We start from the raw sequence: 23,333 nt of genomic DNA on the forward strand, positions 1-23,333 counted from the left end.
ATCTTGTCTCAATATTCTACAATAAAATTCTAAAATGTTATACTCTATGTATAATAATAAACAAAATCCTGTTTTTAAAATAATTGAATAATTATTTATTATAATCGAGGAACGTAATAAATTGCGTTACAATAAACAAAGTATTTTTTTCTGTCTGGCAGTACTCAGTGTTGCACGAACAAAGGATAAAATCTTTCGAAGTTATGAATTAAATATTGAATGGTCTAAAAACTTTAGTCCAAAACACTACATTGAAAGATTTAAACAAATCATTAAGATTAACTAAAAAGTTTTAATTTAAATAACGAAACATGTTCATGTCATGTGACTTGTGAAAGAGCCATTTAGGACTATATGCCAAATTTTTAACAATTATAATATTATATAAAGGCACTTTTAGGGTTCTCCTTGTTTCGTTTTAAATAAGGGTGATATTCACATTTCAACAATAACATCTCACATCTTGCTTAATAAGAGAGAGAGCAAGAAATCGGACAGGTGGAATACCATCCTTAATTAACTTGGTTTATAACTATAGTGAAGAAAAAAACTCAAAATGACATGGAAATTTGGAATAAAACTGCAGACATAATACTATAGTCTTTCGATACAGTTCCAGTTTCCAATGGCAAAATTAGTTTGCCAGACCAAATAGAATCCCCAGTGTAGTCGTGGCAGAGGCAGACCGAGAAAGAGATGGCGGGACGACTTGGATGCGTTTCAGCGGGATTGGCGGGATCTTGCTCAGCACAGGGAGGATTGGAAAGCTAGAGGGGAGGCCTTTGCCCAGCAGTGGGACACACAAATAGGCTAATAAAAAAAAACCAAATAGAAAATTGTAATTCATACATAAAACAATAATAACTCTGAAATCGGTCAATTGAGCGTACATGGCAGCACCATACCCGTCATTTTGACACTAGAATCACTTCACTTCGTTCGTTCGTACATCGTTCATTTCATTCTATTTCTACTTTGCGTTCGGTTACTGACATTCACTGACGTTGTTGAAATCTACAATCCAACTCGTGCAAAGGACATTTCCTTCCGTCAGACGTTTGACAAAAATATTTTTATCGTTCCATGGGAAAATATTGCAGTTTGTTTCGTTATACAGTGTCTCGATTGCGTGTAGCGTGTATCTCGCGGCGCAGTAAACTCGGTTTTTAGTTAACTAAATTGTTTGCTTGTTTATTTGTAAAGACGCATTAACAATGTCTGTAGAGGAGAAATCTGGTTCCGATGCGCGTAGTGGTAGTGCGAATTCATTGGTTGTACACGGGGATGATGAGAACGCGAAGACTTGTTGGGTGTGCTTTGCGACGGAGGCGGACGATCGGCTGGCGGCGTGGGTTCAACCTTGCAAGTGCAAAGGAACTACGAAATGGGTAAGGCTTGCCCTTGTGACGTCAAACACATGTTATTGAGAGAAAGTTTGGAGTTATACGCAAATAAGTCTAAGCTTACTTAAACCCTTTAGACATTGTGAAATTTATTTGACCTTTAAATGCCAAAGATATCTTAAAAATGTACCTTCTTAGTATGAAGTTTATAGAAACAGTTACTGCATTTTTCCGCTAAAGATGGATTAGTGTTGTTAATGAGTGTTAATTGTTTTAATTAAAGTCCAACTGCTACACTCACTGGGTATAATAGTGTTTAAAACTGATTTCATTTGTATACAGTAAATGAATGTTTTCAAATTGATTCACTGTGTACAGATATGTGCCATTCAACCAAAAGATTACTTATTGTTGGTTGTCAATAAGGTGCTATTTCCATATAGCTACAATCTGAGATCAACCTTATCAACAACCAACAATGTGGTACCTTTTGATTAAAACATCACATTTGTCCATTTAGAGCAAGGCCTATTTTCTGAAAAGATATGTACTGTATTTTTCCTTATCAACAACCAACAATGTGGTACCTTTTGATTAAAACATCACATTTGTCCATTTAGAGCAAGGCCTATTTTCTGAAAAGATATGTACTGTATTTTTCCTTATCAACAACCAACAATGTGGTACCTTTTGATTAAAACATCACATTTGTCCATTTAGAGCAAGGCCTATTTTCTGAAAAGATATGTACTGTATTTTTTCTATTCTGACTCCTGTCTCTAATTCTTGACCCCTGATGCATGTGCTTCATTTCAATCATTATGGTAAACAGATTTTTCTTGTTATTTTGTGCTAAAGTCCTGTGATATCCTCGTAAGGCCCAAGGTCCTACCTATAGGACTTATTCAATTCGATGAAATTTCAATCATATTCAATTAGGACAGAGTTGCATTTGTTTTGTTTCGTGCAATTTTCAAACAAAATAAAATCTACTGTATTCCGTGCACTATAGGTTCAAATTCCAGTGGCAAATTTTGGATTTTTCATTTCTATGGCTGGGCCTTAAGAGGATATAAGTACATTTATTATTTGCCCTGTAGTTTTTTTTGTGTGATTGTGAGTAGATATTTGTGACGTTATCTATGAAAAGGATCTTATTGTCGATGGTGCTTATGCCGCACTGCGTCGCGCAGCATTGTATTTGTATCGGAGCATTGTTTATAATGGCAGAAGTGCCATCGACAATAAGGTCCCTTTTCTTAAATAACACATTTGGATATCATTATAGTAGGAACAAGTTAAATATCATAGAATGGTATGACAACCATTCTATGATAGTGAATGGACAAACAGTTCAGTTTCTCAATGACTGTAATAAGTGTTATTGTATCTTACTTATTACATTTGATTATTCTGACTTTACCCTGCCTCCAAGTGATAGGCTACCAACCAATAACAACATTTAAATTTAAAACTTGATTAATTGACATAAAATCAAAATTCCAACAACTCAAAAATGACATATGCCACTTGAAGATTTATAAATTTTATTATGTAAGTTCATTTCCTCATCTCCAAAACCTCCACTGAATTTTTCATTAGGGGTTGGCATCTAAGTTTTGTCAAACTAAATTAAGGCATGATGACTGATGGTGCCAGCAAATACTGTTCTGGATCAGGAGATCTGGAACTGGGAAGCCAAGATGATGGAAAACAATGAGCCAGATGGTCGAAATGAACTGATAATCGAAGTGCCACATACAGAACAACATCCAAAATCCATGAATGAGGCATATGTTCAGCAGTGGACGTGAATATGCTAAGAAGAAGAAGAAGAAAGGCAACATACGGCTTTACTTGCCTAAAAGTTTAATAATAATGTTATTAAAATAAAATATATATGAGGCCTAGCGCATGGGAGTTGCAAGAGCATCTCACCCTCAAGATAGACTACCCGTTTTCTTTTAACTATAATAACTAGAGAGGGATGGTTAGTCCATCTCACAGTCTCTCTGTGCTAAGAGCGCTGTGCCTTCTTCCAAACCAATATGTTAATGTGAGTTATCTTTATATTTCAGTTTTGTATTATTTTATCTTCGTTTGCCCTCTGCAAATCCACAGAACTTACAACACCCTTAACTGACCATCAGTGGACCTTATATCTTGGCAATAAGGTTTAAGATATATCCAAGGCTTGGAAAAACACCCATCATTTTGAAAACATAACCCTGTTCCATACAACAGAGACTTTCCTATACCGATGTCAATGATTAAATATGCCCTAATGATATAAATAGGCCCTAAATTATGGTTATGTTTTCAAAAGTATGAGCGTTTTTCCGAGCCTTGGATATATCAGTTAACACAGGGACGATGGAACATGCAAACAAACAATCTTGAACTTATCTGATAATTCATCTGTCACAATCACAACTAGTTCAATGTATTAAAGGACTTTAAAGGTGATGTGAATCATAAGTAACTTTATAAATAAGCATAATGTTTATAAACATTTTATTTTTTCATTTTTTATTAGTTTCAAAGTTATTCTTTTGAAAGTTGTTAATGTTAACCTTATAGTTGACATTGTATCTTTTATAACATGTTTTTTTGTAATATTTGTTAAATATAGCAACAAATAACAGTTAATTTATGTTTGTGTTATAAAGACCATTTTAATCCTTATATCCTGCTAGCGTAAGGTTGTCTGGAAGAGATTCTTTACAGTAGTAAGACCGCTTGTGGCTATCTTTATTTACATTAAAAATCTGTTTTTTAATTGGTTATCTTTGTGGTGAAATAAAGAATATTTACTTCATAAACACTTGTACTGATGCATTACTTATCCCTTCAGGAGACATACATCTGATACATCATTTTTGAGTTGTTAGAATGATAACTTTTTGTCAAATAAATCAAAATTTGACTTGATTGACCATTTTCCGAAATCTTGCCACGCTAAGGGTAAAGCTTGTGATTGACAGATCTTTTTATACACTTGTTTTTTTACCTTAAAACAACCAGAGAAAAGTTGATATAGGTATAAAACAAGCTTGCTAATGATCTAATTTTTATACTTAAAAAACTATCTATTTAAATTATGAATAAAGAAATAAAGTCATCTATTTGTTCAATAGATAATTATGAATTATTATCAAGTAAATGGAATAAACCAGTTCACAGGTACATATTTCTTCTTTTTTTAATCATGTGATTAATAATACCTGTGAGTCACTCAATTTGAATTCATTGTTATCTAATTAACCTTTGATATGTACTTATGTAAAGTGCGCGGTTGTTTTATGCGATAAACGCAGCGTCAAACGCGAGTACACTGCACACCCATTTTCGTCACTCCAGAGAGTGTCGAAAGTGCGACTTTCCTCACTCCAGGGAGTGACGAAAGTACGACTTTCCTCACTCCAGGGAGTGAGACAAAGTATGTTTTAGTCTACTGAGGTGGAAAGTTGTATGTGTCACACGAGAGCAAAGTTATTTTACATCTCGTGTTTTTGAGTCCCTCGCTACGCGCAAGATTCTAACTTAGAATTACTCATTACTCAAAATCAACACTCGCAAGAAAAACTAACTTTCCTCTCTTGTTGCACAAATAACTATTACGCGGTTAACGTACCGGTAAGCGCATTGTCATTTTCCCTCAACGCTGCGTTTATCGCATAAAACAACGGCTTGCTCTCAGTATGTTTCTGATTTTACTTATTTAAGTATTTATATTCATATTTATGTTATGTGTTGTAATACTTATCTGCACCACTTACTGCACATTTGGTTGCAAACAAGCACTCGGCCCGCCTGGTGGTAAGCAGTCTCCGTAGCCTATTTACGCCTGCAACTCCAGAGGAGTCACCTGCCCGTTGCCAACCCTAACACTCCACACCCTCGTTGAGCTCTGGCAACCTTACTCACCGGCAGGAACATAACACTATCAGTAGGGTTTAGTATTATTTGGCTGCGGTTTTCTGTAAGGTGGAGGTACTTCCCCAGTTGGGATCTGCTCTAGATCTGGAATGACATCCGCTGTGCTGTGCCCTACCACACAAAGCTCTCTTTTGGACGTAGTTTAAGGACGTACCCGGGTCCAAGTAAGTAAGGTAAGCCCGGGTGGAAGTAGTTTTCGAGAACTTTAGCAATGACATAGACAGATTGGTACGGCCTCATTATCTTTGGTATTCCCAATATGTTACTATTCTGCTTGGAAAAAAATCTGTGAGAATTTATATCAATGAACTTAGGACTAAAAACATCAGCTGTGTGATGTAATTGTGATATTCAAAGGTAACTCGTAAAGCTACAACAAAAACATGGGAAATAATCCAGATACAGATTGCAACACTGTCATGTCTGTTTGATTTGAAGAGTTAGGCTAGAATACAAAATAGATTAATGTTAATAGTAGAGTAGATTATACAAGAGCATAAATTTACCCATTTTATTCAAGGTAATTTGAGGCCGATATAGGGCGAGGATAAAATGGATATATGGCCGAGTTATAAACTCTGCTTATTCACTTCGATTGTGAACGAAATGTACAGAAATATCAAATATTTAAGATTATTTTACCGTATTTATTCAAGACCAAAGAAATGAGTACTCATGTCCGCGCACGGCCGCGTGGGGAGGGGAGCTCACCGGTCGCCAGCTACCTACAGCAGTGGCAGTTTGTATGGCAGGTTTTGGACTTTATTGCTAAGTCAATAAAGCTTGTAATAACCGTAATAGATGATTTTACTTTATGCACTAGAGCATAAAAAGCAACTTGATGCCGCTTACACGTTACTTGAACACCAAATGTACGAGCATGTGAAGTGAAAAGTACATTGTGTTCACTATTTAATTATAAAATATACTAAACAATTATTGAAAAGTCTCTCCGTGACTCTGTTACTTGGTCAGTATGTCATCCGTCTCACAAATGTAGTGCCCCTAATACATCAATATATCCTATGAGAGGTCTAATATACTACAATTACTAGGTTAAAGATAAATGTAGTTTATTTTTCAAGTAGGCATTTTACAATGCTTTTAAACGCGTTGTGAAATGTCTACTTGAAAAATAGGGATGTCAATTATAACGTGACCAACCGGGAGGGTATCCCAATATGGGACCGGCAAGAAACTCGGCGGGACACATCTTTTCAAAACATTACATCTTACAATTAACATGTATTAATTTAAAAAATACAATTCACGTAATTTACCTGAACTTTGTCAGTTTCTATAGTCTCGTAGATATAATACAATGATTCAATTGCCACCAAGGTTAAATATTCAGTATTCAATATATTTATTATACAAGGTATTAGGTATCACATTTGTGAATTAAACGTGAAATTTGTTAGGTCATAGCAACCTTATAGTTACCTAATTGCTATTTTGCTGTTAGGAGGGCGCGTAAAGCTAAGAACTTAGAAGGCGGCAAGATATATTTTTACGCCGCGCGAAACTTGCGATGCGACGTAAGAAATGGCCATCACGCGGGTTTTAATCTATTATCTCAATTACTCTGAAAATTTTACTTCTGTCTAAAAATTTGCTCAAGTCTCTCGTCTATTTTTACATACAAAACTTGTACTCGCTCTATCTTCTTTGTAAGACAATTTTTAGCAAGAAAAGCTAGCTCTAGACATAGATAGTATATGTTACGTAAATGTGCAATTTAATTATATCGTTTTATAATGAGAGTGTAACTTCGATTGTATGGGAGCGGCTTTTTGGCGCCGGGTTCGTGTGACTCGTAAGATAATAGTGAAATCTTGATAATCCGGCACGTGGATGATCCGGTACGTCCATAAATACGGGCGCTAAAATAGAGGTGCAACTGATAATTCTATGTCCAAGTTTACTATCTACGCTTACATTACCACACTTTAAAAGTGGCTATAAACATAAAACATATAACGGTCGAACTTTCTGTGAATATATTATTTTACTATACAACATACTTAAAGACATATCAAAATATATGCAGATTTGCTCTCATTTCCAGTAATCAGAATTTTCCACTTATCCGGCTCCCTTGTGTCAGCGTTAGTGCCGGACTAAGGGGATTGTACTGTATTGCTGTTATCTTAGTTTATTTCTACGAGTATTCTAGGGTTGTATACCTGTGTATTGTATAAAAATCTGATCTAGATTAATTCAGAAAATTATCAATAACTGTATTATTGTTCCGTTTAATTAGTTTTTTATCTGTGTTGATTAATAAATAATCAAGTGTTTTATCGGAAAATATAAATTTGTGTTCCATTTTATGTTTTCAACTCAATATCTGTTGTTTGTGTTTGATACCGATACATCCGGCAATATTACGGAAGGTACGTACCACTACATAGTGGACATCGAACAATAATAAGTTTGGGAGTGTGAATCGGTCTTTAATAAGGTGAGATAGGGTAAGACGAACACCGGGGCAAGAAGAACCCTTCATGGAATCGTCATAGAGTTCGTCTGGCCTCGAGCGAAATATAGTAAGGCCAATATGGGCAGTGCTCAGAGGGCCTATCGCGAACCACGTTCGATGTGTTGCCTCCCTGTCACACTTCGGTACAAATTTTTAAGTGCGACAAAGAGGCAACACGTCGAACGTGGTTCGCGGTAGGCCCTCAGGTGACACTCGACCTTTCGGGCGCCTTCGGCTCTAGAATTGCTACAAGCAATTACAAATTATGAATAGGGTTAAGATAATTACTTGAAAATTGACAACGCTAAATATCCGAAAGGGATAGTGATGCCATACATTACTCATACTCATTTATTCATAATATTCTTAAAATATTACATGGCAACATCAGAAAATAAATAATTATTAAGAAAGAGAGAAGAAAATAATATGTCAAGATTAAGATATCATGTCAGTACATAGTAATAGTTTGGTATTACTTAATTAATTAGTTGTTGCATTTGTCAATGTCAAATAATTGCACAGCAGTATAAAAAGTTTGATCAATAAGTCATTTTTAAAAATTTGTTATTCAATATTGCTACTATCTAATATTTTGATGTCATTAGGCAGCGCATTATAAATCTTAGGCCTTTTTATGCGCTTTGAAGACTTGCTTAGTCTGTGGGGTGCTGGTAGCAGTCGTTCCTTGCTTCCTAAACGGGTGCGTGTGAATTTGTGGGTAGCAAAAGTGTGTTTGTGAGTGTGTACGTGTTTAGCTATTTTGAACATGAATGTGTAGGAAGCGTCATTTCTGTACGGTTGTACTATTATTTATTCTGTGATACGGGTAAGTGTGGCTGGCCTTCATGTTGGGGCCTGTTTACACAGTAAGGCGGTCTTCACATTGGATGCGCATACGCACGCCGCTCCGGTGTGCAAGCGGGACATTGCTATATACGTGCATAGCGCTGTCTCGCTCACATACCGGAGCAGCGCGCGGATCCGCATCAGTGATAACCCCGTCAGATTAACCCTCTTATCTTAACCTGACTTAACCTGCTGCTATCGATGTACAAAGTTTCAACACGTGTCAAAGTTTGTGAGATAAGAGATTTGTTTTTATTCGTAGTTACGTATTTAGCTTGTAAACAAATGTTAGCCGACCGTTAAAATCAAAATTATACGTTCATAGTTTTATCGTTGCTTGGTTGTGCTGCAATGCTGTTAAATGTTCTTGTTTTATTATTAATAATTAAATAATAAATCGTTACATGTACCTACATAAGATCTCACCTAAGGTTTAGGGCAGGGGTCTCTATAGTTTTCGAACAGAGAGCCAAGGCTAGATTTTCGCTGTCTCTTCGCGGCAATTTGGGTCTTTTCGCTCGCCCGCGGGCATTTATGGGGGTCGAAAAATCGCCTATATGTTACTAGACTCATATATCCGAGCTACTGTAGACAAGGAATTAGGTATTGGCGAAATATTATTAATTTGTATTTGACTTTTGTTTACCAAGCACTGACGGAAAAGAAAAGTTCTGCTTGCCTTACTGTCATCGACTCCACCCTTCTATCTTTCAAATAATTCAGCCCATAAATAATTGGTTTTTTTTTTTCAGGTCCATCAGAGCTGCCTCCAGCGGTGGGTTGACGAGAAACAGCGCGGCAACATTACCAGAAAAGTCCTGTGTCCTCAGTGCAAAGCGGAGTACATTGTAGTATTCCCTTCTATGGGGGCGTTTGTGGCACTATTAGACGCTATGGAAGAAATCACACACAAGATCTGCCCCTTCATAGCGGGAGGAGTGCTACTGGGATCGATATATTGGATTGCTATCACTTATGGAGCCGTCACTGTAATGCAGGTAAGATTCTGATGCTAACGTTACATATAAAAACAACCTCTATCCACTATGGAGGCGGAGTACATCGTAGACCCTTCAATGAGAGTGTTTGTGGCACTATTGGACGATATGGAGGAGATCAAATCAAGATCTGTCCCTTCATAGCAGGAGAAGTACTGCTGGGATTGCTGTCACTTATAGAGCAGTCATTGTTATGCAGGTATGATTCTGATTCTAACATTACATATAAAAAGCCCTCTATCCACTATGAAGGCAGAGTACATTACATCGTAATCGATTAAATTAATCCAATCAAGTATCAAGGCAGAGTTAGAAATCGTAAAAACTTGATAAAAATGTAGAAGACAGGTCGCTGAGAAAACCTTTATGTTTCAACCGGAAAACGCAAATACGAGAAATAAAGGGCATACTAAATCAGAGGCAAAAACAAAAGTTGCTCTCTCCTATGATAGCATTGAACGCACGCAAGTGTTCCGTGAACCAATCGGGTTGCCGGGTGAGCGGAAGTGAATTATAGTATTTGAGTGTCAAAATTATGACGACCGGTCTGGACTAGTGGGCCTGCCTATGAAGCCGATGGTCCTGGGTTCAAATTCTGGTAAGTGCATGTATGATAATTATCGTACTTCTGGCAACACTGGAACTAAGTTTCGTACAGAGCAGCTAAACTTTTATGTACACAATTTTTTTTGCTTTGTTGAATGCCCATGATAATGTGCCATTGAAAAGGTACAAGATAATAAATCAAAACAAAAATCGACTCGTGCAGATACCGTAAAAAAGGTTTACGGCTAGCTATTAGAGCCAATTTGTTTAAATCTATTTGCATTGCAAAGTCTATCTTATTGAGGTACTTTAGCTATAAATATCCTATTCTATTCATTCGGAATACTTGGATCTTTGTTGGACAATGAACAACCATTTAAGTTCTAGTTGACACTTTCACTCAAAGAATTATATTATATCTACCTACTCTTTTGTCAGCAATGGCACAAATACCTAGTTCGGACTATTCATTATTTATGCAAAGTTTCAACGTTTCACGTGCTTATTGTAATTCGTTTAGCTTCCGAAACGAACGGTTTCATTGTTTTGTGTTACTATGAACGTTTATTTGTTTACTATGCCTGTAAGGGCTATTTATATGAATCGCCTCTGTCCGCAACTTCATCGGCGTAGAATCCGTTAACGTTATAGTATTTTATGCAACAGTTGTATAAGAAGGGTCAAAAAAGGCGAGTGGCGTGAGTTACAATGTGAGCCGGAGCCGAAGGCGTAGGCGAACATTGTAAAGGAATACGCCACGAGAATTTTTTGACCTACTTATACATCGTTGCATACAATATTTTTCCTACGAGTCAACAAAAATAAATCTTAATTTAGGTAAACAAATTACAGCAAAAGTATATAGCCAAGACGCGCGAGCATACCTTGTGACGCGCCCGGCCCGCCCCGGGCCGCGGCCGGCCGGTCGGCGACACCTCCTCGTAACTCATGAGGCCCTGGTACTTGCTACTTGCTAAATTAATTTTTTGGACAGTTTTTTCTCAATTTTGGCCACCGTAGCCTACGGAGACTAACAAGCAACGCTAAGCGGTCTTCGTAGTCTATGGGTGTTGCTATATTACGGGTGTCACATGCGTGTTTCTGACTTATGAAGTAATTATTTTTACTATGCAACCAAATGAATATTTTGTAAGTTGGCATCAATGCACTTAGTTTAAAACTGTATTCGTTTTGGTTTTGTTAGGTTGGTAGCCATTAATCGCAGTAACATTATAGCTTATAAAAGCACAAGAGCTTTTATGAGGAATAGACAATATAGACTTTTCTTGAGATCTTTTATATATGTTCTTATATTCGTGTTAATGAATGCATAAATGACAGATAACAGTAGAGGAGTAGGAAATAGTATTTTATGCAACAGTTGTATAAGAAGGGTCAAAAAAGGCGAGTGGCGTGAGTTACAATGTGAGCCGGAGCCGAAGGCGTAGGCGAACATTGTAAAGGAATACGCCACGAGCATTTTTTGACCTACTTATACAACGTTGCATACAATACTTTTCCTACGAGTCAACAAAAATAAATCTTAATTTAAGCAAACAAAGCAAAAGTATATAGCCAAGACGCGCGAGCATACCTTGTTACGCGCCCGGCCCGCCCCGGGCCGCGGCCGGCCGGTCGGCGACGCCTTCTCGTAACTCATGAGGCCCTGGTACTTGCTACTTGCTAAATTAGATTTTTGGACAGTTTTTTTCTCGATTTTGGCCACCGTAGCCTACGGAGACTAACAAGCAATGCTAAGCGGTCTTCGTAGTCTATGGGTGTTGCTATATTACGGGTGTCACATGCGTGTTTCTGACTTATGAAGTGATTGTTTTTACTATGCAACCAAATGAATATTTTGTAAGTTGGCAGCAATGCACTTAGTTTAAAACTGTATTCGTTTTGGTTTTGTTAGGTTGGTAGCCATTAATCGCAGTAACGTTATAGCGATTAAAAGCACAAGAGCTGTTATGAGGAATAGACAATATAGACTTTTCTTGAAAACTTTTATGTATGTTCTTATATTCGTGTTAATGAATGCATAAATGACAGATAACAGTAGAGGAGTAGGAAAAACGTTTAAAAGTACTCTCGCTCGCCAACTTGCCAAGTTTAACAGAGTTGAAGTATGGCGCGACCATACATTGTAAATGCCGGGATTGCCAAGTGTGAGAAAACTAAGCGTGGTCGGAGTCTAGACGCCTATCGGCTGCGATAAGTGTCGGTTTCATAACATGTCCTTCAATTAGTTTTGCTAATTTCACTAAAAATAACAATTCTCAAACAACATTTGTTACGCTTTGGCAGACCGCCTTTCAATATTATTTAAATATTAAAATACTTGAAGTTAATATTTGAATTTGGTTCTTTTTTGAAATAATCTACATACAAGGCGCTGCTAACCCCAGCAAAGATAATATTAAGCCAACCAAAAATGTAAAAAAAAAAAACGAACTGATGAGTGTAGGTACAGTCAGCGTCAAATACTTTGTAGCAACCAAAGTAGTCAAATAGTTCGGTACACCATATATTTAGTATGGTGTACCAAACTATTTAGCCACTTTGACTGCTACAGAGTATTTGACGCTGACTGTACCTACACAAAATAAATATTTGAACTCAACGCTTTTGTATTCGTCAAATACGGGGTCATTGGTTTCAATGCCGAACAAAGACTCGAATTATTTACACAACTGGACAGTCTGTACAATTATATTGGTGTCACTCGTGACTTGACCGTAATTTTTGACAAATAAAAATGTGAATGTTTCTTCTTTGCTTGCTCAAGCAAAACAGGAAGTTTATGTAAGGATCGGTAACCATTCTCATAGTCGGACATGAAAATTTTCTCTTTTTCGCTGACATCTTAGCAAGCAACCGAAAATTTTGTAGAAATTTAAAAGGATATTCCTAAGTTTACGATTCCTTATTAGTACAATAAAAAGTTGTCATCAAAACACAGAAAATTCTCATGTCTGAGTACCTAACCTACCTACAAGTTAGCCGGCACTCGGCAGGAGGCTTTCATAATATTCATATAAGAAAATGTCAATTTCTAGTGACCCACGATGTATTCCACCATCTCAATATACTACTAATATATACTATATACAGAACCTAATGGACAAATAAAAATTTGGAGACTTTTTTGTCGTATTATTAGGCTGGGAAGAGCTCGTGATTCAGATTGGAAATAATATAAGTACCTATTCACAGTTTTAAATGCAAGTTGAGGGTACAGCAGCCCCCGTGAGCGTGACATTCCCATATAAATTGCAGTCGGATTGTAATCCACATGGATTGGCCTTAAGTAGGATCCTAAAACAATGTTTCAATTACAGCATCTTTCATAAAATTGGCTAAATACTTTTGCTGCTATGGTTAAACACACCATAGGTACAAACATACATATGCTGCTAAAATCTGATGCTGCTTCCCGCAGTCGAGTAAAAAGTACTAGAGCTCGACTCCTGATTTATCCTTGTATTTCATGCGAGTAGTTTATTCTAGCAGGTATTTATACTCGTGTAGTATATAGTATACTGTATATGATAAGTGTACTTAACTAGGCCATAATTGCTCTTTAAACATAGTAGCGTTGACCGTTATCGGTCTAAACTGTCCATGACTTAGTCCGATTATCCTTTGACCCAGAAAACTGAGACACCTGCAGATAACATGCCAATATTTCAAACGGTAATTAGGTTTACCAATGCATAGAGCATCAACGTCCTCATTGTGTACAATGCAATAAGCTCTTCAAAAAATACGGTAGGTACGGTAGGATTGTTATCATTATCAGACAAAATGTTCTATGACTCAGGCCGATTATCCTTTAGCCCAGAAATCTGAGACGCCTGGAGACAATGCCAATGTGTGAAACTGTTTATCAATGTATAGTGCAAAGCCCTCGTTATGTGCGTACCTATAAATTATAGATGACTCAGGCAGATTTCGGCCCAGAAAACTGAGACACCTGTCAATTTGTAAAACGATTAGTAGATGAGATATGTTTAATCACTGCATAGTCTGCATATTATAAAGCAAAATACCCGTCGTGTCTGTCTGTGTTGTGATAATTGTTCTTCGAACACTCGGCAGCGATGATTGTTATCGATATATACTGTCACTTAGTTTGATTACAGGAACCTTGGACAGTAGTGTATATAACCTGTCACAGCCCGTCAAACAACTTGCTTGCTATGACGGTTATAGTCAAATTGACAGGCTTTGCCGAATAATCTTTCGCCCCAAAAACGTGTGACACCAGTATATAATGCCAATGTGTGAAACGTTTTGTAGATATAATATGGGACTTTATTAAAATTGCCCCCATAGCTGAGAAAGTCCAAGAAAAATGTTTACGCTGGTACGGACACATTCTCTGTGTCAGCGGAAAGCCCTCAAACACTTGGCTAACGATTGTCCAAAAATACCCGAAACAAGCCATTTATGATCCCAAATATCGCCCGAAATGAAGAACGGACACGGACATGATGACGAAAAATGCATAATATCGAACAGTCCATGAACTACCATGTACAAATACATGTTTTTTTTCGTCGTTAAATGGTTTTTATGAGCCGACTTGCCTAGTGATCAATCTTTGACTCCCTTTGTCTTATAAATTTAAACTTCGTACAATGTAACGAATCTGTCACACGGTAGACAATTCCGAGTATTTATCCTATTATAGAGCATTTAGAGCAAGGTCCTGATCCTGTCTATCTATTCCGATAATTGCTGTTTTTGAATCGCAATTATCGGAACAAATGGATAAGGACTACGAGTAATAAGAGCAACAATGTTGCAAAAAAAACATAATTCGGTTGGATTGTCCTTCAATGTTGCAAGCAACATTGTTACTGTGCCTAGTGTACCGGTCTGAATTATCATTCGGTTGGATTATCCTTCGGCCGCGGAGTGGCGTGTGTTACGGAGTGGCGGAGTGTTGATTCCCACCGGATCACTTAATTTGTAGAGATCTATAATATCTAAGAAAAAGCATGCCTGATTAGCTCTGCCTTGTCCAATTAATTGGTTGCCGCCACGGTAGCCCAAAAACCTGACATAGGTACATAAGGGTGACCTATACCAAATTGTGAAACGATTAGATAGATGTATCAAAAAAGTCCCTGGGCATATGCCGCATAAAAGAGAAAATCGCAGGAAAGACAAATATTTGTGTTGCGATTTTCTCTTTTCTTTTATTGCTTTGTAAACAATTTGCTTGAATTGTTCGTCGGCCCAGAAACCTAAAATATTTGTAGATAACATGTCAATATGTCAAACGATTAATACACGAGTTGCTTAGTTATAATTTTCCGCGGGCATATCATATTCATACAAATTCATATTTCTCCTAAAAGGATTTTTCAGCATTATTAATGAATAACGTATCTATTAAAAAAATACTACTACGTTGTGTTGTAACAGATGGCGCCAGCTGCTCGATACTTATGTCAAATTTGGTCGCGTTCACGTTTTAATTTTTATGGCCATCATTTCTTTTTTTTATATTTACATATAATTTAACTGTGATCTGTTAATTATTTCTTTCCAATTTGTTTCTTTTATTGCTATTGTATATTATTGTTTTTTAATGTGTACTTTCCGTGCTTCACTCATTTATGGCCCCGACGGAAGACCAGCATTTGGCCCATCCAGGCTAACACCATGCTGAGTCGGGGCCACTTCGTGGCTAATTTTATGCGTTGTAATTTTATGTGTAAGTTTGTTTTTTGTTCCTCTTTTTATCTGTATATTTTAGTCACGAATAAACTATTTATATTTCTAATTAGAGTATTTGCTGTGTCATTCCATAACATGATTCTCTACGCCGCAGTCGATAACTGTACGATATCTTAACCAAACTAACCGAACCGCTTATAATGTAGTGACCCTGTAAGTATAATTTTAGTTTAATTTTAGTACGGAACAGAAAAAGTCCATACAGACCGGATAGGATCAAGCTACATTTAAACAGGCTTCGCAGTGACAGAGTACGAAAGTGGCATAAATTCCTATGAAAATATGACGTTTATAATGGCACTTCCCATCTTTATCTAATCTGTTCAATGAGTTGGTTTAGACGAATTGTAGTAAGGCACTCTCGACTAGGCGCCGCGTTTCATGTACATAAAAAAATATGTTAATTATCAGCCTTGAAGATTTCTATTAAGTTATTATCAAAAGCATCAAATGATCTCAAGCTTTTCCTTCCTTATTTCCAGGTGGTCGGCCACCGCGAGGGTTTGGAAATGATGGAGTCCGCAGACCCTCTAGTTTTGCTGGTGCTGCTCCCCACGATACCTGTGACGCTCATCAGCGCCAAGATGTACAACTGGGAGGACTCCGTCCTGCTGTTCTTGAGGAAGTACTGCGCGAAGATACCGGCCCTGTCTTACATACTACCGTTTGGAAAGTAAGGATAAAGCACTGATATAAGGATTGAAATACTAAGAAAATAAAATCGCTTTCCAAACGCTAAGATAATAATGCTCTCTCTTAAGGTTGGAAAGCTAGTAAGGATCGCAATTAGGTACCTACATGGAACATGCAGATTGTAGAACAATACTGAGTAGTAAGTAAAAAAATACATACCGTCTGTTGAATTTGCATTTTTAAATTAAAAAAATATCCTTACAAAATCCTGGTCACGGCACCACGTATTAATGTTTAATTGTTCGGAAATATCAAGAATGATGCTCGCAAGTGGCGCGACCGCGTAATATTATTTGCCTTCCTCACACGGTATTTTGATTTATGTACAGTCAGCGTCAACTACTTCGTAGCAGTCAAAGTGGCCAAATAGTTCGGTATACCATACTAAATATATGGTGTACCGAACTATTTGGCTACTTTGACTGCTACGAAGTATTTGACGCTGACTGTACCATTTCTTACCTTGTCACAGTGACTTAAATATGCGATCTCTAGCGGATTCCGTAGTGATCGTCATCTTGTCACTGAGTTACAGGTACCAAACGGTACACAAATCGATGTCCTTGACTATCTCTACTAGTTACTTGACCCTTTAGTTTACAACAAATCATCATTAATTTAACTAAATTAACATTTATAATTTCAGCGTGGAAGGTGACCGAGGCGCCATCGTCTCCGGGCCGTCAAATCCCGCCAATGCCAACTCCGGCTCCCATCTCTCACCGACAAGAATATTCTGCTCTGCGCTGCTCCTGCCAACCATCTCCACAATCATAGGCAAAATCTTCTTCCGCTCCATACAAAACAATCTCCACAGAACTATACTAGGAGGCCTCACCTACATAACTATCAAAGGAGCGCTCAAAATCTACCACAAACAAATGCTATACATCAGGCATTCGAGCAGGAAAATTCTAGATTATACTGAAACGAATTTAAAGCTGTATAGAACCCTTACAACGGCTCCTAGTGGAGACACGGTCGCCAGTTCAAGAGACGAATCGGAACAGGTTGTATAAACACATTAATTTGTACGTGATGACGCGTATCTAAGGTACAAGAATTTTGTATCAGTTTTGAAATCGATACCTCTTTTATACGGTTTTAGATCTCGATACGGGTGAAGACCGTATTTGTAATTACGTAAAGACTATTTTCGTATAGTGGACGTTATCTTAGTATAATCGTAATTGAAAAGTTATGTTCTGTTGAAGTATACTATAAACGTCCTTATAGAACATAGCGTTTTATGAGTAATAACAGGTCCTTTTCATACTAAGCTATTTAGACAGAGATGGTGTTATCCATGATAAACTAGTATGCGCTAGATTTTCAATTGATAATGCTAAGACTAGATTATCAGTCAGTGTCTTGAACACATAATATTATTTTTTCTTAAACTTAAATTCATGTATCATTTTTAAATGTATTTAATTCGAAGGGTTAGCAACTTAACTAACCAATGCCCTGACTTTAAGTTTGTTACAAACTTATGAACTCAAACTAACGTGTTTGATATTATAATGGAGACGGCTATGGATTTATTTTTTATTGTAATTTACCTAAAATGGATTGAACCTAATATATTAAGAGGTTATTGAGGATAGTTGTCTAGTTTAACCCTTTGAAAGCCACGCCTTCCGTGTGCAGCGCATCATCAAGAACCTTGTCGGAATGCACGAAGGTTCATATTGGACTGTAGACGCGAGCGTCAGTTCACTTCTATAGCGGTCAAAGGGTTAGAAAAGTCATGATCGGATTCATTGTTGGTGCATATAAATTTGAGAGTAAGTGTCTGACTCGCGTGGCATTTTATACATTGTTTAGGCTAGTGTATGCACAGATTAATGTCTACATAATAAATGGAATGGTACTTTCTGTGCCTTTTGACTCAAGATTAAGTCGATATGCCAAACTTTCGATAGGTATTTTGTACGTTTTGGTTTTCTTTGTATTTGTCATAGTTATCATAGAAAACCTTATTTCAATGCGATAAGGTCTTCTAATGTACACTTGTAGTAGTAAAAAAATCTTGAAAAGCTGTGAATGTTGCCGTGTTTTACCGTACGCCGGCATTTATTTGTGGCAGCACATACGATGTAAAATAATTCTAAATGCTTTATAATACAGTTCAGATTAACTTAACGAGAACCACGACGGCGGGTCCACACAGAGAGAGCAGCCTCGCGAGGAAATTTCCTCGCGCGGCAAACGCCCGGCTTCGCACGGCCGCGTGCTCGTGTAACTTTTGCCTCAGCCGAGCCAATTTGCTTGGCAAGATGGCATCACTAGGCAAGTCTACACTGGTCGTTTTGTGCGCGAGGAAATTGCGTGGACCCGCATAGCCACTCATGTGCTTTAGGTAACTGTAGTTACCAGCTGTCACACTTATTCTATTATAGGGAGCGTGCATGAACTATAGGAGGCAGCACAGGAGCCGTCAGATTTTTGACGCGAGGCGTAAATGTGATGTTTTTTGTTCCGATGTAGCCCACAAGATGGCAGAACCTACTATGCACAAGAAAACACTTGACGTGTAAATGTGCCTGTTTATGGTTCCGATTCAGACCACAAGATGGCAGATCCTCCAACGCGCGCGGTCCCTATAATAATAGAAGTCACTAAAAATTTCAAGCACCTGCTAATAAGTTCTGTGGTCTTATTCCGTGTTCGCCTGGGTCACTTTTTAAATCTTAGTTTTATGAAATTTTAATTAATGAGCCATCTACCTCGAACGATACTATAATGAGGTGCAAGAGTTCTTGTAACAAACTCTGCTACCGTTGTCGCCTGGCTGACGGTACACAACGACAAGAAAAAAATAAACCATGTATGAACTTTTGTATTTAAGTCTCTAGAATTGACACAAAAAACCAAACAATATAAATATAATGTGAATAAAATGTAACAGGTTAAATGTTCCGCTTAGATAAATTAGGCTGGTGATAAAGTCGTGGTTATACGATAAACGAGTGAGTGCCTTGGGATGAAACTAAGTAGGGACAGGTATTGTACAAATGTACATAAATTATTATAACTATTGGATTCGTGATCCAAGTTACGTTTAAATCAGTGACATAACATCACATTGTCGCTATACGGAGCTCTTCTACACAAAAGATAAGAAATGTAATAATTTTTGGCAATAAAAAGACAAAAGTATTATTCGAGGATTAATGACCTCAAAAAAAACATTTATCAATGTAAATAAACACTTAAAACCAAGATATGAAAATAAATAAAAACTACACGTGTTTAGACTTAACACTTATTATTTATATATTCTTGCACAAAAAATATTAAGTACAAATGGTGGACTTAATGCCTTAAGGCATTCTCTACCAGTCAACCACTGGGTCAAAAGGAGACGTTTGTTAGGCGCAGACTTGAGAATAATTAACCGATATCACTACCTACTATTTACAAATTAAATAAATAAATATATATTTACATATAGATAACTGGAGTTGCGAGCGCCCATAGGCTGCGGTGGCTGCTTAACATCAGATGGTCCGCATGCTTGCTTGCCACCGTGGTATAAAAAACAGATCAAACTTTTGCAGCTTTATGTCCTAACTATTATGTTTCTAATAAATTATAAAATTCTTTGCTTAAACCACTTTTAAACTATTGTGATGTATTTTGAGTATAATAACGTTTTTTTTTATGTAACATAAAGAGCTAAAAAACGTAAATGTCAATTGGATCATGAATGAAATAGATGTAAAATATTTAGTAAATAAATATAATGATTTTCAGGTAAATTAGGGACGCTAAGCACGAAGGATTTCGTACATTGACCCGTCTGTTGCTATCTCCATCGCACGCGCATAATTATATTGTTGCGCATAATTAATATAATTAAACGCGTGCGATAGAGATAGCAACAGGCGGGTCAATGTACGAAATTCTTCGAGCTTAGCGTCCTTAATTTACTATTCCAAACCATTTTAACTTTGTTTAATGATTTACTGCCTATTAAATACTTTTTAATGTGTAATATGTACTTGTAAATATTTAGTAGCGTACTTTTATATTTTAATTATTGTTTCTTAAATCGAAGACTATGTTTTTGGGTTTTATCAATTTCTGTATATAAAATGCTAGTTGGTCTAAATATTGAAATGAAATGCTATAACACATATCCCATAAATTGGAATAAAATCATGAAATAGATATGACCACCTCTTAGGTGCTATGTAGCCAGAAAAAAAAATTGAAATAAAAGCATTAATGTAGAGACACAGTTTTTGTTTCATTATACTTCTGGAGTTGATTAAACAACTTAGATTATTATTAGAATCATTGTAATTACAGTTTATACATTCTTGCCAATCGGTAGCTTTTGTAGGTTACGACGTATGCCCAATTGCCCATCGTGGTGAATTTCCACGCTTGACTAGTTTCGTTAAATCAAAGATTCACTGACAACATTAGATGTGTAAAGTCGCTGTTAGTAGTGTTGGTTCAGACTCGAGTCCTTTGAGTCCTCTGCTTTAAGACTCGACTCAGTTTTTCAGACTCTTATAATTAAGACGAAACTCGAGTTTTTTTCAACTTATTAGAGTCCCGAGTCTTTTGTAGAGACTTGAGTCCTTTTCGGAGAACTTGTATTTTTTTACAAATAACTTCAAAAAAGACTCAACTCGGGACTTAAAATACTCAGAAGGTTTTTAAGCCCTTGAATCTCGTAAAAACAAGTCAAGTTCTTCAATTTAGACTCAAAAGACTTGAGTTCCTACCAACACTAGCTGTTAGGGTGTCGGCTCTGCTGACGTGTCGACGTCTTTTTGCTTTTATTGCATAGACAAAGTATTTTTTATCGGTTATTGCCGATTCCGCGTCTATAGGGAGCGTGCATGAACTGTAGGAGGCAGCACAGGAGCCGTCAGATTTTTGGCGCGAGGCGTAAATGTGATGTTTATTGTTCCGATGTAGCCCACAAGATGGCAGAACCTACTATGCACAAGAAAACACGTGACATGTAAATGTACATGTTTATGGATCCGATTCAGGCCACAAGATGGCAGACCCTCCAACGCGCACGGTCCCTATGGTAGATCCACAGCCCGATTCGAACTTAAAGATACGTCAAAAATTTCCTTAAGATACGATATGGATTGCATGTCAGTGTCAAAAGTGACGTTGCGTTTGAAGAAACGTCATTTTTGACACTGACATACATTACCGGCCAATAATATATCACCTTTGTGTGTTTTTGTATGAACTTGTATAGAGTAAACATGACAGGTTAGTTTGTAGATTGCATTTACTAGTCATTTTATACAAATATACGATGAATAGTGCAATGAAATACTATGAATTATAATACGAGTCTTAGCATATTACTTAAAAAGATATAATAAAAAATGTAGTTAACTATACGTTAAAATAAAATAAAACTTCTATGAAAAAACCATTACATGAGACCTATTTTTCTCATCGCTCGTACAAAGGAATACTTCTAGACTACGTAAAGTAGTCAGGTGGAAGTCACTCACAAACATACAAAAATAGACCTTAAAAACAGAGGTGATATATTATTGGCCGGTACTGTATCTAATCCATATCATATATTTAGCAAATGTTTGACGTATTTTAAAGTTCGAATCGGACTGCGAGACGATTCTCGAACCGCAACCTTAGTTTTGATTGTATAAGATTTTGATAGCCTTAGACGCGCTTGTGTGGTGGATTGAGATGGATTAAAGTTCCTGGAAGAGCTTGGACAAGCATGGAAACGCACCACTACACACGATACAAATTCACGAAGCAGCTTTCACGAAGTTGAAAGTAAAATCGTGTCATATAGAGGGAGTTTTATACTTATTCGAAACGGAGTAAAAGCTAAGTCAATAGCATGTAGAAATGTGTTATTCTTTTTTTGCGTTATATCTTTAATGAAATATTTCATGATAAAAATTTCACAGCGCCCATAGTAAAAGAGGAGTAGATTAATTTAAAATATAATCAATGGGGTTTTAGCAGAGCGCGGCAGGGACGTTTTATAGGTCGTTATAAATTAGACCTCGTAGTGTATTTATAAGGTCTTTATTAAACTCGATCTATAGATATATAAAAAGTGATTCTAAGTTCTCTCCGCCAGCCGATGGATCAGAGGGGGCAAGTTGATATTGATGTGTAAGGTTGATCTACTTTTTTCTTTTACTATGTAGTTCTTTATATAATTTGTTTAAAGTTATTAATAAGTGGTTCGAATCGCCTAGTTTTGCTAGAATACTTATATTTTAATTTCTAATTTGACAAGTTTGTAAATACGACGCTTCATTTAATATGTGTACATTTTAAACCAATTATAAATATTTGATTGAGTCTCAATGCCTTTGTTTTATGTAATTAGATACCCTTAGGTTTGCCCGTGTACTGAGTAGGTGCTGGTGGGGTCACCCCACGGATGTCTTCGGTCTCTAGCGTCAGAATAACTTGACGAGTTACTTTGCGTTAAATTTTTAGCTCCGTCAGACATGGAATTTCGCTTGCAAGAGACGACTCTGTCTTTTTTATTATTATAAACTGATCGGCGATTGGTCCTAGTCACACCTCATGGCAAGTGAAGACGGCCTAAGATGGAGCCCACCGGTTCAGTAGTAGCCTATTCACTCCTGCTTTAAAGAGACCGAGGTAATATTTATGCGGCAGCGCATTCCATATTTTAGCCGTCCGTCTGTCTTTCTAGTCACGCTTTAACCGCTGAACCGATTTAGATGAATT

At 37.0% G+C, this 23,333-nt stretch overlaps 1 protein-coding gene across 1 annotated transcript; it reads left to right on the forward strand.

Moving 5' to 3' along the window:
* Positions 1-970: 970 nt before the first annotated feature.
* Positions 971-22,940, forward strand: LOC133529832 (E3 ubiquitin-protein ligase MARCHF5). Its single transcript, XM_061867642.1, has 4 exons — positions 971-1,388; positions 9,366-9,611; positions 16,391-16,581; positions 17,248-22,940. Exons 1-4 carry the CDS (start codon positions 1,215-1,217, stop codon positions 17,618-17,620), a joined length of 984 nt encoding a protein of 327 aa, XP_061723626.1. The 5' UTR covers positions 971-1,214; the 3' UTR covers positions 17,621-22,940.
* The last annotated feature ends 393 nt before the right edge of the window (positions 22,941-23,333 follow it).

Source organism: Cydia pomonella, chromosome 21 (genome assembly GCF_033807575.1).
Source record: "Cydia pomonella isolate Wapato2018A chromosome 21, ilCydPomo1, whole genome shotgun sequence".
NCBI lineage: Eukaryota > Metazoa > Arthropoda > Insecta > Lepidoptera > Tortricidae > Cydia > Cydia pomonella.